This window comes from Silurus aristotelis (assembly GCF_946808225.1).
Source record: "Silurus aristotelis genome assembly, chromosome: 25".
In the NCBI taxonomy this organism is placed as follows: Eukaryota; Metazoa; Chordata; class Actinopteri; order Siluriformes; family Siluridae; genus Silurus; species Silurus aristotelis.
The window spans coordinates 1,320,013-1,337,512 of NC_139598.1; the positions used below are offsets into that span (position 1 = coordinate 1,320,013).

At 40.9% G+C, this 17,500-nt stretch overlaps 1 protein-coding gene across 5 annotated transcripts in view; it reads right to left on the bottom strand.

The window, feature by feature from the left end:
* ctnnd2a (catenin (cadherin-associated protein), delta 2a) overlaps window positions 1-17,500 on the bottom strand; it is a 217,204-nt gene that overhangs the window by 60,840 nt on the left and 138,864 nt on the right. For all 5 annotated transcript variants that reach the window (XM_083529368.1, XM_083529370.1, XM_083529369.1 and 2 more), the window contains 2 exons: window positions 10,500-10,632; window positions 3,922-4,135 (listed from right to left, as the gene is read on the bottom strand). In XM_083529368.1, the coding sequence (XP_083385494.1) occupies window positions 3,922-4,135; window positions 10,500-10,632 (347 nt within the window). The remainder of the gene's footprint in view (window positions 1-3,921; window positions 4,136-10,499; window positions 10,633-17,500) is intronic.

Sequence of the window (17,500 nt, forward strand, 5' to 3'; positions counted from 1 at the left end):
CAGCACCCCTGTAGCAAACAGGAGTAAGACACTCGCTTACGGGTCCACCAGTGGCAGCTTGACAATGCTGGGCCTAAAACCCCTGACCTTCCAAACACTAACGCAAAGCCTTTAACCTTTAAAGCAGGGGTCCCCAAACTACACACCACATTTGGAACGGCCCTCTGAACAATGCCAGAGACATATTTTGTACATTTAATTTTAAATATATGTTTTACTCATTTGTGTATTTGATAATAAAGGTTGGGTTTCAAACTAAAATATCCCTTATTTATTAATAAAGGTCGCTAGTTGCTAGATAACTGCTAGAACTTTCAAGTATCTGCAAAATTCCATACCGATAGTTTTTCCGGCTTCCGGTCCACTGTCATTATGAGAGCGGCCTCTAGGGGCAAATTACTGCTGCTACGAGACTGCACGCTGCACGGAGAGTGCTGTATTTTATTTATTAATCAATAAAGCACATTTTTGTGATTCAGTACCGGTGCAGAAGTTCTGGTAGTCACTCGGATACAGAAAATCCCGGACCACCATTAAAGAAAGGAGAAGTTATGTGATCCTCACAGAAAAATGTTTGGGGACTCCTGCTTTAAGAGTTCTTTAAAAACAGCTTTAAGAAATTTCAGTGAAAAATACGAGTAACTATTAATGGTTTAGAATTTGAACTGCATTATTTACTTTAAATGGGTGATTGTTCTCACCTTAAAAATGGATCTTTGAAACCTTATCTATTAGCTTTTAAATTTGGTCCATTGGAAGACCTTTGCGAACCACCACAGAGTGGTGTAATGAATCAGGCCCCCGTTTGCTTGGCTACGAAAAATCAGTCACCTCCCAGTTCTACTCCACGGAGCCGTAGTCTACAGTTTCACAACACATTAATGATCTGTAATGAGAGCCAAACGGTTCTCCGTGCCAAAGCGTTCGGCTGCTTCTCAGGGGATTTTCATCTGTTGGAGTTTTTCACCAGCTTCCTTCCGGAGTGTGGACTAATATTCCATCTGCTCCATGTGGCCACTGTATATCAATTAAAGCCTGACTCATTCAACAAAGACCTAAAAAAAAGCAAAGAAAACACAACGCCCGAGGTGCTGCGGCTTTTCATTTAGAAACCAAGGGTTTGCTCTGAGATGCAGGAAAAGACCTTGTGCTTTGAATGCATCCACTTAAGTGCTTTTAAACCTTACAAACAAAACACTAAATCAGTATAGACCCTTTTAATGCCGACGTCACGATTACAACACGACGCTAGCGTTAAACATAAGGAACACTGGACGTGGCCAATACAAACCCGTACAGAGTCGCTACAAAAGAGAAGCAAATCATCTTATTGTGGTGTTGGTTGCCAGAATCTACGGAGTTTGTGCTCTGATTTGAAATTTGATCACATACAAAAAAAAAAAGACGAGTGCTGTGGTTCAATGTCATTAAAACGAGCTGGACAGAAACAATCATCAAAAATACTCACAGAGATGCTACCTGATGAGAAAACAGTCCCAAAGTCGAATCTCAAAGTTCTGAGCAGGTGAAGGGATCTCAGTGGCGTCTCAGGACACCACCTCGGATTCTCGCTGTCCCGTCTAGGGGTCTTTTCCCAAACTGCTCTGAATCCACCTCTATTTTTTAATCTTTGGAGGCATAATAATAGTTTTATCCTTTCAGGTTAAAAAAGTTGTCACATGAGGATTTCTTTCTTCGCTTATCCAAGTAATGTTAGGAAGCTGGGGTCAGAGCACAGAGGCCAGCCATGATACCTGCTAAGAGTGGCAGCTTGACCGTACCCTCAACCATACTGTGACCATACCGTCATGAGCTTAAACCATGATCTTCAGATCAGTATCCCAGAGCTTTAACCACTGAGTTATGAGCTCTCGTAGGAGGGGGAACCCATTTCTGATGGCAGTATCATTAGCAACCTACAGAAACCCTTTTCTCCCCGGTTAATGGTTCCTAAATTCGTGTGGCTCTACAAAGGCGGGCCAAGAGTGTCTCTGATTCTCCGGCTTATTAGAGTGGATGAGAATCCTCTGGGTCTCCGGCCGGCTGATTAAACAGTGACAGCGGCCACTCTAAGTACGCCGCACAGCATGGAGTTTAATTTATATGTTAATGGGCATTTAGCAGGCTAGAAGCACACAGTCAGTCACAGTGGAGTCAGGAACGTTTTACAGGGTTTTTTTTATATGTAGCTTGATTGAGTTCTCCTGTTCTTGATGTGCAAGAATGAGACCCAAAGAAGGAGGATATACTGACGTATGAAGGTCATCAAGAGTTATGGATAGTCAGCTTCTTTCATAGACTGTACTTGTAAAACTCGTTATAATATACTATTTATCTCCAGTAACGTTTTATCCCTGTCAAGGTCATAGGAGGAATACACCGTGGATGTGAGATCAGTCTATTGCAGGAGACATGACATTCATGCTCTCCTTCAGACTCAGGGACAATGTGAAGGACACATTTCACATAGAGGCTTGTTTTTGAAACGTGGGAGGAAACCAGCGAACTCTGATTAAACTCCAGGGGAGAACATGAAGGAGCTGACAGTTCAGAAACCTAAACTCAGAGACTTGTTGAATTTAATGCCACTGAAGGTGTTCCAGTGGCTCCTGGTGGTTTGTATTTTTTTTTCCATTACATGAAACAAAAAATGAAACCAAACCTGTAATCTTGCTTTTGCACACCTCCACATCTTCACTCAGTGCACACATCGGGTTCTCCTGCATCCATGGCATTTCCCATGACTCCAGTAATAACAATAACTCCCAGCATTCTTTGCTCTAAACTCAACAAGACCCCTGACCTAGAAGGAGCAGGATACACATTTGCAAACCCACACAGCGAGAGAAGATCGATCGACTCATCATAGCCCATCTCTGCATCTTCTCTTCAGAGTGAGAAGCAGCAGCAGCACGAGACAAACGACATTACCGAAGAAGACCAGATGGATCTCGCTGAAGCACTTTTGCTCCACACTTGTCAGTCCATTGGTGGATAAATTATGCAGTAACTGACTTAATTTACCCTCAAGTGGGAAAGCCAGACTTGTTGGACATGTGTCATTAGACAGGCGGCTTTAGAGATTATTAAAAGACAATGTCAGTGTGTTCTGAAGAGGACGTGTTTCGATTTAAGCATGATTTAATGCTAAAAAACACAAGATATCTCACAAAGGACTCACAAGACCAGCGTGCAGTATCTGACGCCTCATCTACACACATTTCCTGAAGATATCTGTTTGTGAAAAACATATATATATCTTTCTTATAGTAAATAATCATAACTGGATTCTGTACATTGGTACCCAAGAACTGCTGCTGTAATCGTAATCATAAAGTCATAAAGTCAAGGGCGTGGCTGGTAGGGAGAGGGCGTGGATGATAAGCAGAGGGCATGGATGATAAGGAGAGGGTGTGGATGATAAGGAAAGGGTGTGGCTGATAAGGAGAGGGTGTGGATGATAAGGAAAGGGTGTGGCTGGTAGAGAGAGAATGTGGGTGTGGGTGGAGCTTCAAACTAGTAATACTAATACTTCACTAATTAGTAAACATAAAAACAGATAGTATCTATAACAAACAAACAAAAAAGTGTGAGCTCAGTGGTTACAATTTTGGACTTCTGATCAGAAGATCATAAGTTCAAATCCTAGCACCACCCAGCTGCAACTGCTGGGCCCCTGACTAAGGCCCTCAGTTGTATACAGCTCAGTTGTATAAGTGACATAATTGTAAGTGGATCTGGATAATGGCATCCGCCAAATGCCGTAAATGTAATGCAAAAGTAAAACTAAAGCATCTGCCTGGTAACAAAACCTTCACGAATGGTCCAATCTCATCAAAGTTACAACTGTAGTGTTTTTATCTTACAGATCAGACACCAAAAAATCAGGGCAAATAATAAAGAAAATAGACCACGTCTTACCTGTAACCAGCTCCCTGATGTCCACGTCAGAGGTTTTCCTCAGCAGACGTACCAGTGCTGGGATTCCTCCACAGTTCTTCAGGGCTATCTTGTTGTCGTCGTTAGCTTTCCCGTAGACCAGGTTCCTCAGAGCTCCACAGGCGCTTCGGTGCACCTCCGCCATCCGATGATCCAGCAGGTCCACCAGCAAGGGGATACCACCCTGCCTTCGGATCTGAGGAAAAGAGAGAACGTCACATCGCTGCTGATATACTGGGTTCTTCTCGTTCCTGGTTGTCGGGTAATGGTGTTTAATTAGCAGTTCTACAGGTTAAAGATGGATCTCATGACGTCGAATATTTTGTATTAGTGGTAGTTTTATTTTTCTAATTTTATACTGAATGTATTTTGAAAGTGTTTATTTTAAAGACTCTCAGTCATTAGCAACGAAGTGGATGCTGCGATTTTTTTGTGAATCTGTGAATAATTCTGTGAATAAACACATTAAACAAGCAAACAAATGAATAATTGTCAATTTTTCTGTCTTTTTTCCGCATTTTTTCCCAATCAAACAAAATGATGTTTAAATTAATTCGATTAAATGAAAAATAATAAAAAAAATTATATTTCTAACGACATTAAAATGATGACGTGATTTAGATTTAGATTTACAGAGCCTGTGAAAACGTGTGGAAACACCAAATCTTTTATGTTTTTTGAGACACAAACATGTTCCTTTACTGTCTCTGCAATAAACTTATGTGACAGTGGATGCGTGGATGGAAGTTCCGTATGGGACGTTTGTGTCTCTACCAGAAGAACTTATGTAAGATGGAGAACAGTAGGGAAGACATGATCAGACTCCTTCACCCCCACACCCACACATGGAGGTAGAAGTTCAATGATTTGGGGTTGTTTTGGAGCAGAGAAGGTTCTGGAAAATGAATGGAATCCTGAACCAACATAGCTTCCATTCCACACTTCAACACCATGCAGTTCTGGACTGCGGCTCATTGGAACCGACTTCATCGTACAACACAACAGATGACTGGAGTGATATCTACCATGGAACGACCTTCCCAGTCACTGCACCTAAATCCTACTGAACTGCTCTGGGATGAACAAGAAAACTCCAACTACTAAAGAACATCTTTGGTAAGTTTTACAAGAGGCACGGTGAAGTATTTCAGCTGAATGTATAGAGAAAAGAACTTTCTGGATGCTGAGAGTGTGTTTGAATGAATAACCATTAATATGAGCTCGTATTTATGGCTACAAGACCACAGAGAAATAAGACTGAAGCGTCACAATTTTAATAAAATGTCCAAATGTAAGGAATAACTCAGTAAAATGATGAATGACAATGACAGCTCACAGTCACTGAGGATTATTATTCAAATGGCAAATCAAATCCAATGTTAAATGTAGAAGAAACGTTTCAATAACCACAAAAGCGTTTTCTGAAACCCGGTCAGGAAGTGAAATGCACCGGGGATCGGCGTCTGAATCATGGTGGTGAGAACAAACAGCGTGACTAAGTCTCAGTCAACAGCGTCTTTGTGTTCTGCATCAATCAATTAAAGCAAGCCAAGTTGATTAAAGAGGCGGCTACAGAGTGCCAAGTGCGCCCAGGAGAACGCCGCTCGCCATCACAATGACTGACACCTCACTCCTACTTTCTCACTTATTTACTCTCTTCAAGCCTCTGCAGCGTCCCGTGACGAGCGCATAAAAACACGTCTGACACCTTCTGTAATTCTCACAGCGCTTTACAGTTTCTCTTCCTGCGTACGTTAATACACGTGAGAGCACTCGCTGTGCACTCAGCCACGTTACAGCACGCCTAGGAACGGGACGGCGTCGGGAGCGTGTTTATACCGAGCTTCACCGAGTGGAGATTAGTGGTTTAATGTGGTTTGATGATGTTCACTGTTTTTCAGCATCCATTGTATTATATCTTCTTGAGGGACAATACTATAGAAATGAAACTTGGATATATTGTAGATTATCAATGTGCAGTTTGTATATCAGTACAGATTTACTGTCCTCTGAAAAATAACTCAACATACAGCCATTATTGTCTAAATAACCTGCAATGACTTGCAATGAAACTATTATTTATTATTTATTATTTATTTACTATACTTCTATTTGGATTGGATCTCAGAACAATGGTAGAGACATATTTAAAAAACTTATTTTAAATAAATATTTAACTCGTATCGTATCTGTATTTGATAATAAAGGTCAACTTTCAAACTAAAACTGACCTCTATAATGTTATTAATAAAGGTCAGTATAGAGGTTAGAGGTCAGCCAAAGACGTCTGATATAATTGTGTGTCTCAAACTTTGGAGAAGAACCAATTCGGAATCTGTCCATAAAGAAAAGTGTCCCAATACTTTTAACAAAACCGTGTAATAAACAATGGCGACTGTGTGGTCTGGATGAATCAGAGACTCAGTGGCGTTCAATTAGAGATGCAGATGCTCTTCCGGCTTGATTTCAGAATTACACACACACACACACACACACACACACACACACACACACACACACACACACACACACACACACACACAAAGAAATCGAAAGATTAGACTTCCTGCCAAAAAACGGCTGATGAAGCTGAACTTAAGCCAGACAGAGACGAAGCGGTTGGCGGAAGGGGGGTTCTGGGGAACTGAAGACCCCCTGCTATAAATAGTGCTCGGTTTACAGGCTCAGGATTGTTTCCTCCGTTTCTGATGAACAAAGTCACAACGCTATTAACGTTTTACTTCCAGAAGAATTCGCTCTTCAGCTTCTCTCGCTGGAAAGACCAATCACAGCTTGCTGGGATGATGGTTAGAAAATACACAAAAAAAAAAAAAAAAAAAACATGATTTTTACTCATCAGGGGCTCTCAGGAGACAACGCTGAGCGTGACGCTGAGGAGTCTGTGCAAGCGTGCATTCTGGGAAATGAATGGCAGTCGTGAAATAACCTGTCCAGACCTCCACAACCATCTGCTGTGATGCTGTCACATGTAATTAAATCTTCGATTCCAACACCTGGCCTCACACACACACACACACACACACACACACACCTGTAATGCTACACCTGGTACAAATGCATTATGTCTCCATGCATATATATATTGCCAAAGGTTTGCAGACACCTGCATTAGTAAGTGTGATAAGTCTGGGCTTTTTCCTGCTTTTTGAGCTTCACGTTCCACATTAAGTCCCAATTCGCTCTTATATTGCCCTCCACTCTTCTGGGAAGATGTTCCACTACATTTTGGAGTGTGCTTGTGGATATACTTGTGCTTATTTATCCACAAGGGTGTTAGTAAAGTCAGGTACTGATGTAGGTGAGAAGGTGAGAAGGTCTGGAATGCCACGTGTGGCTGGAAAGTCAGGTGTCCCAATACTTTTGTCTATATAGTATATATATTAGTGTTTCTTTCACCATCTTTTCATCATTTAAGACGACCTGCACATGCTACGAAGAGGAAACGTGTAGGAGGAAATTTCCGTAAAGGATTTAGATGCACTGCACAGCAATTATGAAACAATGCAGATTCAGCTAATCTAAAAGTCATAAGTGAATATATTACTTTCCAGACGCTCCACACGTTCCACTCCGCTGTTTCAAAATGCACACGGCCATGTTTCTTCTCAAAGTGTCCCAGAAGTAACGACACAGTGATAATTACATAATTGCTCATTTTATAATTTGTTCAGTTTGTTTTATTGCATTTTAATCAGTATATTCAATCAAAACCAAAACAAACTGCAAAGCATCTAAAAAAAAATACATACTATTAAGAATCATCATTTCCCTGTCCAACTGAATAGCTGGAAGGAGTTCAGGTGTGAATAGTGGATTGTGATTGGCTGGAAGGAGTTCAGGTGTGAATAGTGGATTGTGATTGGCTGGAAGGAGTTCAGGTGTGAATTGTGGATTGTGATTGGCTGGAAGGAGTTCAGGTGTGAATAGTGGATTGTGATTGGCTGGAAGGAGTTCAGGTCTGAATAGTGGATTGTGATTGGCTGGAAAGAGTTCAGGTGTGAATAGTGGATTGTGATTGGCTGGAAAGAGTTCAGGTCTGAATAGTGGATTGTGATTGGCTGGAAAGAGTTCAGGTGTGAATAGTGGATTGTGATTGGCTGGAAGGAGTTCAGGTGTGAATAGTGGATTGTGATTGGCTGGAAAGAGTTCAGGTGTGAATAGTGGATTGTGATTGGCTGGAAAGAGTTCAGGTGTGAATAGTGGATTGTGATTGGCTGGAAAGAGTTCAGGTGTGAATAGTGGATTGTGATTGGCTGGAAGGAGTTCAGGTGTGAATAGTGGATTGTGATTGGCTGGAAGGAGTTCAGGTGTGAATTGTGGATTGTGATTGGCTGGAAAGAGTTCAGGTGTGAATAGTGGATTGTGATTGGCTGGAAGGAGTTCAGGTCTGAATAGTGGATTGTGATTGGCTGGAAAGAGTTCAGGTGTGAATAGTGGATTGTGATTGGCTGTAAGGAGTTCAGGTGTGAATAGTGGATTGTGATTGGCTGGAAAGAGTTCAGGTGTGAATAGTGGATTGTGATTGGCTGTAAGGAGTTCAGGTGTGAATAGTGGATTGTGATTGGCTGGAAGGAGTTCAGGTGTGAATAGTGGATTGTGATTGGCTGGAAGTTCAGATAGTTTGCAATCGTCAGTTGAATCTAAATGAATGTGCTGCTTATAAACACCTGTAACCATAGTAACATACAGTTCCAGTTCCATCCAGAGTGAGGCAGCGATTGTACACATTTCTTAATGACCTCACTGAGCTCCATGTTGGAGTTTTGCGTGTGGTGGAACGTCTATGGTGAATACATAGACTTTTATAAACAAACTGGAGAAGAAAATGTTCCTGGAAAAACAGCACCAGGAGTTACTCCAACAGCTTCATTATTAGTGAAGATGCAACACAGACTCTGTGGATTTTTCATATAAATAACTCCACTTCTGGCACTACTTTATCTGTGTGTGATGCGGAGCAGCAGAATTATAGTCGTATGTAAAATGTGTAATGGAAATTAAACGTTATTTTGGACCATTCAGTCAGTTTAATACAGTGATACTCTCCTCCATTAAATCTCCTCAGTGATTTAATACTCTCCTCCATATCCTGGAACACTTCATACCTACACCTGAATTATTACTTAAATAATCATAAATATAGCAGTATTTATATTCTAGAACGTGTTTATAGGTCTGGTAATTGTGCCGTTTCATCCTGAACCATTTCACTTTATGTGTAATTGAAGCTACATTAAAGTAAATAAACCACCAGTGAATGGATAATAAAACAGCAGTCTATAGAACAGACTAACGGCACGACTCTTCATCGTAGGTTTCTGGATTCGTTCTTTGTAAGACTTTAGAAATTAAAACATGAACGTCTGAAAGAGCGCGACGTGACGCTTGTACAGTAATGTCCCGGAGCGAACTTTCATTAATAAAACTTTCTCATTCCACTCGAGAGTTTCTTGCTGAAAGGTTCATTTCTACATCTTGTAAAACAAATCAGAGCAAACAGAATTTTGGTAATAAATTTGGGAAATTGTGTAATGAATACGACAGCACAGAGGAACGAAGCAAACGCTCCTCATCGGAAACTGAACTTTATTTTTTCATTAAATAACATTTAGAGGTTGGTCTGCTGCTCTCATTGGCTCTCGTGGTTTATTTATTTATTTTGATTTGTTCCTAGGATTTAATTTCCGTCAGCCCCCTTTAAGCCTTCGAGACCCAATTACTGAGCTGCTACATGTACACGTCAATACATCGTTGTTGCCTTTTATTATTTGTCTCGCTGTACAGAAAAAAAGGTCCCGCATCAATAAAGAGACGAATTATCTGCTGACGACGTGCGTAAGAATTAATTTCTATAGAACAAAAGAGGTCAATATGGTGAACGAGGAGCTCCGCAGGATCGGCGCAACGTTCCAGAAAAAAACATGTTCGAATTTACATTCCTTAAAGAACGATGAAACTCTCCGGCCCGGATTTCTTAAAGCTTTCTTAATGTTTATGAGGTGATATCAAAACAGGTATCAAGACGAGCTCTGCTTACAAGTACTCATTTATCTATGTTTCCACATGATCACTTTCAAAATAGTCCCGTTGTACAGCAATACAGCGCCCCCAGTGTTCTTCTGGAACGTGTCCTGAAAGTTTTCTTTTTGAAGCGTCTCAAGCACCTACTGAGCTGGATCTTCATCTTCGGGAAGAGAGTGAAGTCTGCAGGATCTGGTGAGTGTGGAAGTGAGATCAGGTTGTTTAGCGTGTGAGGAGGAGCTCGGTGACAGGGGAACGCATGTGATCAGATTAGCACCAGCTGCACAGCTCCAGATGTACACAAGACCATGTGTTTTGGAACACGAACTTATGAAGGTCGGTGCTACCTGTGACTGTGCGTGCATCTGTTGGTGTGTTACAAAACATTTGCCAAAAACCGACTTCCACATAATCACACCTTGTTTTTTACCCTGCTGAATGATAAACAGCTTCCTGACGCTCTGGAAGACTATAAAAGCTCGGAAGAACTTTAATGATGATGATGAACTATAACTCACCTCAGCCTTGATCTTGTTGTCCCCGAAGCACAGGTGCTGCAGGTACGCTGCAGCGTTGGACTGAACCGACGGAAACTGATGCTGCAACATCTGGATGACTTCAGGAAGCTCGGGGTCTCGCCAACCAAATTCCCTACAGAGATCCAGAAAAATAGAGAGGTTTTATAGATTTCAAAATTTCTGTAGTGGAACAAACGTATTGGGAAAATATGGCCACACATCACATGCTCATACATCGACATTATATGGAATTTTATCATTGAATTATCCTTGTAATAGAATAAAGATGATGTGTATTGCATTTACGGTTTACGAGAAAATGTTAAATGTTCCTGTGAAACCAGGTTCCCCATAAAACTCGACTCTTCATCACAAAGCAGTGCATCGAAATGAATCTTTTATTAGTTAGAGATAAACATCTGATAGCTACTGAGGGAACCATGAGTTAAACACAGAACGGCCGGAATCTTAAACCCCCCGTACGGAGAGATTCCCCAGGGCAGATAAAGATCAGCCGGCTCTTAAAGTCGAGGATCTGACTCTCACAACCCAGCGCTGATCACACCGAACGAAAACCATGTGTAGAAGATAAGGTCTGTGGTTTCTTGGTTAATTAAAGCTAGCAAGGACGGAGCAGGGCTCGGAAATTGAATGCCAATCATGATCATGCTAACGCGGCATGCATGCACCAGGAGGGCAGTGATATTGCTGGATGCTGCTCTGCTAAATGCTGTAAAACAGTCCAATGACACTTTAACATGACAGAACCGGGACACTTGGAGAACCAGGGCAATGTGTATGTTTCTGTCCTGTTAACAGAACAACACGTACATAGCAACAAAGACACACACTACCTCTGCCATAGACACATGGCACTCTTTATCTACCATAGACACTTCACTCAACACTTCCACAACCAAACGAACAAAAAAGTCTAAAATGTAAATAAAAACCGAATGCGATGATGAGCAAATCTGATAAAAGAATATTTTATTCGAAAGAGAAAACATATATTTAAACTGAGGAAATGTACCATTTTAAGGTAAAAATTAAGGTCATTTCGAATTTGATGGCCGCAAAACCTTTTAAAAAGGTTGGGACAGAGGTAAAAAAGTGAAAAAGTAAGTGTCATTAAAATTAAACAGTTAACGAAACGTTTCGTAACTAATGAGGTTAATAAACAGCAGGTCAGTAAAATGATTGGGTATAAATTGTGTATCTTAGAAAGGGAAAGTCTCTCAGAAGTAAGGATGAGTGGAGCTTCACCATTCTGTAAAAGACTGTGTTTACAAACTGTGGAACAATTTTAGAAATCGAAAGCTAATTCTAAAATGTACTGAGGCAAATTGGAAAACTGTTCTGTAGTCAGATGGATCGGAATTGTATTTCTTTTTGTACAATGGACACAAAGGACACCATGTCCTCTGGACTAAAGAGAAGTGGGACTATATGGCTTGTTGTCAGTGCGTAGTGCCTCAGTGCATTAGTGCCTGTGGAATGGAAAGGCTCCATCAACGCTCAATCCTACATACAAAATCTAGAGCAAAAAATGCTTCCATCCTTGGTAAAAGGTTTTAGAGGTGCTGAACCGGGCCGGCCTGTAGTCTAGACCTTTCACTATTTAAAAACATTTGTTGCAGCATGAAGCGAAAAACACAACGAAGAACACCCACAACTGATGAGCAGCTAGAATCCTGTATCGGACACATAAGGAACAACATTCCTCTCCCGAAACTTCAGCACCTGGTCTCCTCAGTTCCTAGATGTATACGGACAGAAGACGTGATTCTACAAGGTGGAAAACATGACCCTGTCCTAAGTTTTCTTAAAACGTGTTTCGGCCATCAAATTCAAAATGACCTTTTTTTTCCCGTAACATGGTAAATATATTCTCAGTTAAAAAATTATTTCAATTGTGAATAAAATACGGATTTATGGGTTTTTGCAAATCATTGCATTGATTTTAATTTACAATTTACACAGCATGCCAACTTCTTTTTTAATTGGAGTTGTACATTAGACACACATTCACACTATATACCATAAACACACTCCATCACTCAAGAACTCTTCAAATACTGTACACACATAATACCTCTTCATACAGTACATGATTAACACAAAGTAACCTACAATATTTCTTCATCTACAATAGACACACTATTAATCTTCATGAAAATGTTTTATGTGTTTTTATCAATTAAGGCTCTTGGGTCATAGTCCATTTTTTATGTGTCCAGATGTTGAAGTGGGAGGTGGTGTGTACACCACATCAGCCATTAACACACACACACACACACACACACACACACACACACACACACACACACACACACACACACACACACACACATAACCGTGTTGTTTAACTCCTGCTATATACATTAACTGCATATTTTATAACATTTACTGCAAGCAGGCGGTTTAATTGTGTGTATTTTCAATATAAGGCTGATAAAGCCGTTACCGCACGCATAAAACTCGCTTTTACTCCGAGCCCAGAGACGGAGCGAATTCATCCAGCGCTAATCAATATTTCCAGTAAATAACTCTTGCCCATTAACCAAAGACAACTTTAATTAAATCTGAATTACAGCGCAAACATGCAGTGTGTTTTTGGAATCCAGTTCAAGGTCGGATTAAGGGACAGAGAGAGGACACGTGGATCTCCAGGTCTTGAGGGACAAGAGCGAGGGTGATGGAGATAGAAACTGAAGAGGTGTGTGTGTGTGTGTGTGTGTGTGTGTGTGTGTGTGTCGCACAACCCTCAGGCCAGAAAATGCCCCACTACCAGCCTATGATCTTTTTCTCTTCCTTTTCTTGTCCTCTATTCTCACAACAACAAGACAAAAGAACAGAAAACCATACATTCGGCTGTTCGCTAGTTTTGTTAACGAGTCTGTTTGCGTGTTTGGGTTTGTCAGGAAAATAAAATCACAGTGTTTGCTGGATTTCACTGTGTTTTCTGTTGGTTTGCTTTAAAGCAGATTTTTTTAATAATATCTTGAGATACTTGTGCACTGACGAGATGGTTGTTGGCGCACAATTCTTGACATGGAACTCGAATGCCATGGGTTTTATTTTTTGAGGAATATTTAACAGAATAACAACAGACACCAGAATCGCATCGCGCGTCTCGAATTAAACGAGGGAATAGATTGAGTGCAGGATGCAGCTGAACGTACGTCATCGTGTCCTTTATACCGTTTCCCAGAGTAATCAGCTGAATAAACAGAAATTAGTGTTCAGACCACAGTGCTATAACAGGTGTCTACAGTACACACACACACACACACACACACACACACACACACACACACACAGACACGCCCCTCCACCCAGCCTGGTAATTACGGCGTCTTTAATCCGAGACACGGCGGTAAACATGGACACAGCGCCGGCCTCGTGATCTTCCCTCATTTCCACAACAGTAATTACGCTGATTCTTATAAGAGCAAGACTTTATTTCATCATTACTGCAGCGAGACGGCGTCGTGTCGGAGGCAGAACCCGTCGCCTCATTCACGTTTCCAGAACTCGTCCGTAAACACGCTTCCTTAATTCAATCATATAGCATTAAAGCTGAGGTACGAGGCCCGTGATCTCGAATGAAACCCCGAAGTACCTTCATTTTCTAATTATGGTGGACGGAGAGACAATTACATAACCTTCGTAACGGCCGCGTGTCATTTCATTACTGCAGCTCTCGCGAGGAACAAATAAACACGTGCGCGGGTGAAATAAACGAGTTCCTGCAGGAATAAAGACAGGAAGAGAAATTCATTTTACTTAAACACTAACGCAAGGCAAACAAACGTCGTGTTTTGGTCATTTATTCGTTCATTAATTCAACAAATAAAAATAAAAAAATTACGCGTGATGCTGAAATATTTCAAATCCGCCTCCTTTATAGTTACTTGCCCCCTTATTTTTAGGACTTGTTATGTTTTTGGGACTCTTGAACAATGGTTAAGGTTCTAGATTTCTGCTTGGAGGTTCAAGACCAAACCGCCACTCTTGGGGGCTCCTGAGCAAGGCCCTTAACTCTCTGTGCTCTAGGGACACTGTAACATAGCGGACCCTGCGCTCTGACCACAGCTTCCTATCAGCGCTGGGGGATTTTAACTGTGCTGTAAAAAATACATGTGACTGAAATTTCTTTCTTTCTTTCTTTCTTTCTTTCTTTCTTTCTTTCTTTCTTTCTTTCTTTCTTTCTTTCTTTCTTTCTTTCTTTCTTTCTTTCTTTCTTTCTTTCTTTCTTTCTTTCTTTCTTTCTTTCGCTCTTTCTTTCGCTCTTTCTTTCTTTCTTTCGCTCTTTCTTTCGCTCTTTCTTTCCTTAATCACGGGGTATGCTACATCAGATACTCCATCGACAATAAACTCCCAACAATCTAAATATGACGTTTTCTTGTAATTAAACATTTATGGAAGGAGTCTCCAGTGTCAGTGATGTAATTTGTGCTTTTTTTTTGCACGAAAATAAAAAATAGAAAGTATGCATAAGAAACGAGTGCGTTTTACACCCCAAATGACGTGTAAACAGAAACCAAATGGTTTCATGAACATTAGAGGTAACAATAAACGGATAAAAAGTACAATTTGAATCTATAATCGCATATTTATCAGTTTATAACTGTGTCATTATCATGTAGTCTGATCTTTTCTGTTATGTGTTTCACTGCTGCTACACTGCAGGATCTGCACTTAATATACAAAAGAATATGTATATTTTATTTTACATTTCTTATATTTAGTTTTGCTTAAATTGTACTGGGAACAATTCCAACCAAATCATTTCCCTTTGTGATCAATAAAGTTTTCTGTGTGCTGTTTTGGGTAATTATTCTTTCTAAACGAATCAGTTTCTTGAGCAAAGAAAAAAAAATAAAAGGCAGAAAGAACCCTTGAAAAAGCATTTTCATGCCTGAAGGATTTTCACTGTAATAACACTTGATGATGAATAACACTTCCTGATTTGTGTTCAGGGGGAAAAAAAAATCCCACAATGACCTTTCCAGCTCAAAAATGAGTGAAAACTTCTGATGTTCTCCACTCATCCGGAAAACAAGAAGAATATGATGGAAATTGCGGCCTGCGTTAATGAACTCGGTACGGATTTCTTAACTTCCTGGACGCCCGTCGAGGGTCTGATGACAAGGACTGTGATTGGAGGCTTCACCGGGGGCCTCGCAGGACACCCGTGAGCTCGGCATGTGTCTCAGAACACGGAGCAGGAACACGGAGAGCCCTGGTGTGAGATGACAGCCGTGTGCAGGACCATCCTGTCGTCTCCACTCACGCTCAAAAATGCTTCCAGGACCGGAACGTCAATTAGGAAGAGATGGGAATAGAGACGGGCAGAAATAGGAGGAACATCAACGCTGACGGAGACGCGGCAGAGAAATGGGGAGGGGGTTCAACACACACACACACACACACACACACACGCACACGTGAGACGTGTTTTTTTTCACCCTGCTTATTGAAGGAGGTTTTTTTTAACAACTGGGGGCAAAGAAGATACACTTGAAAATCGTGAGGATTAATTAACATTACACACAGACACACACACACACACACCCACACACACACACACACACACACACAGACACAAGACATGAAGCAGAATGTTTAATTTGCAGCTCAGAGGTGCAGCTTATTAGCACGAGATTTATATCACTGAGTCCAGAAGATACAGTCATATGGAGAGAATTAATGAACTTCATGCGCATAACATTACACACACACACACACACACACACACACACACACACACACACACACACACACACACACACACACACACACACAAACTGTTGGCTTATGCGTTTGCAGTACATGATGGAAAAACATTAATGCACTTGATATTCAGCGGGGATGAGTCAAAAGAGTACTAAAAAAATGCTTAATAAATAAATAAATAAATAATAAGAAGAAGAAGAGGAAGAAGAAATATAACTACTTTTTTACATTTTATGCATTTGAGTACTTTTTTGAGCTACTTATTAATACAAAAATAAATAATACAAATAATAATACCTATAAACCTGCTGTTACATACATGTATATATTAGTACATACAATCCATAGCCAATGATACGATACGTTAAAGACACATACAGTATGTAGCAGCTACCGAAACGCTACGCTACGCTACGATACGCTACGATACGCTACGATACGCTACTCTAAGATACACTACACTACGATACGATACGCTACGATACGCTACGCTACGATACGCTACGCTACGCTACGCTACGATACACTACACTACCATACGATACGATACGATACACTACACTACGATACGATACGATACGCTACGCTACGATACACTACACTACGATACGATACGATACGATACGCTACGCTACACTACGATACGCTACGCTACGCTACGCTACGCTACGATACGATACACTACGATACGATACGATACACTACGATACGATACGCTACACTACACTACGATACGCTACGCTACGCTATGATACGATACGCTACACTACACTACACTACGATACGATACGATACGCTACGATACACTACACTACGATACGATACGATACGATACGCTACACTACGATACGATACGATACGATACGATACACTACACTACGATACGCTACGCTACGCTACGCTACGCTACGCTACGATACGCTACACTACACTACGATACGATACGATACGATACGATACGCTACGATACACTACACTACGATACGATACGATACGCTACGATACACTACACTACGATACGATACGATACGATACGATACGCTACACTACGATACGATACGATATGATACGATACGATTCCCCACAATTACGATGCAGTCGATACGATTTTGATTCAACACGATACGATGCAGTGGAAAAAATATGATGCTCTGCAATTCAGGATGGTACAAATAGTTTGCTTTAATTTTTTTGGTTCAGACAGACAGCAAATCATCAATCTACTTTATTAAGTGCCTTCTGACTTTTAACTCATGACC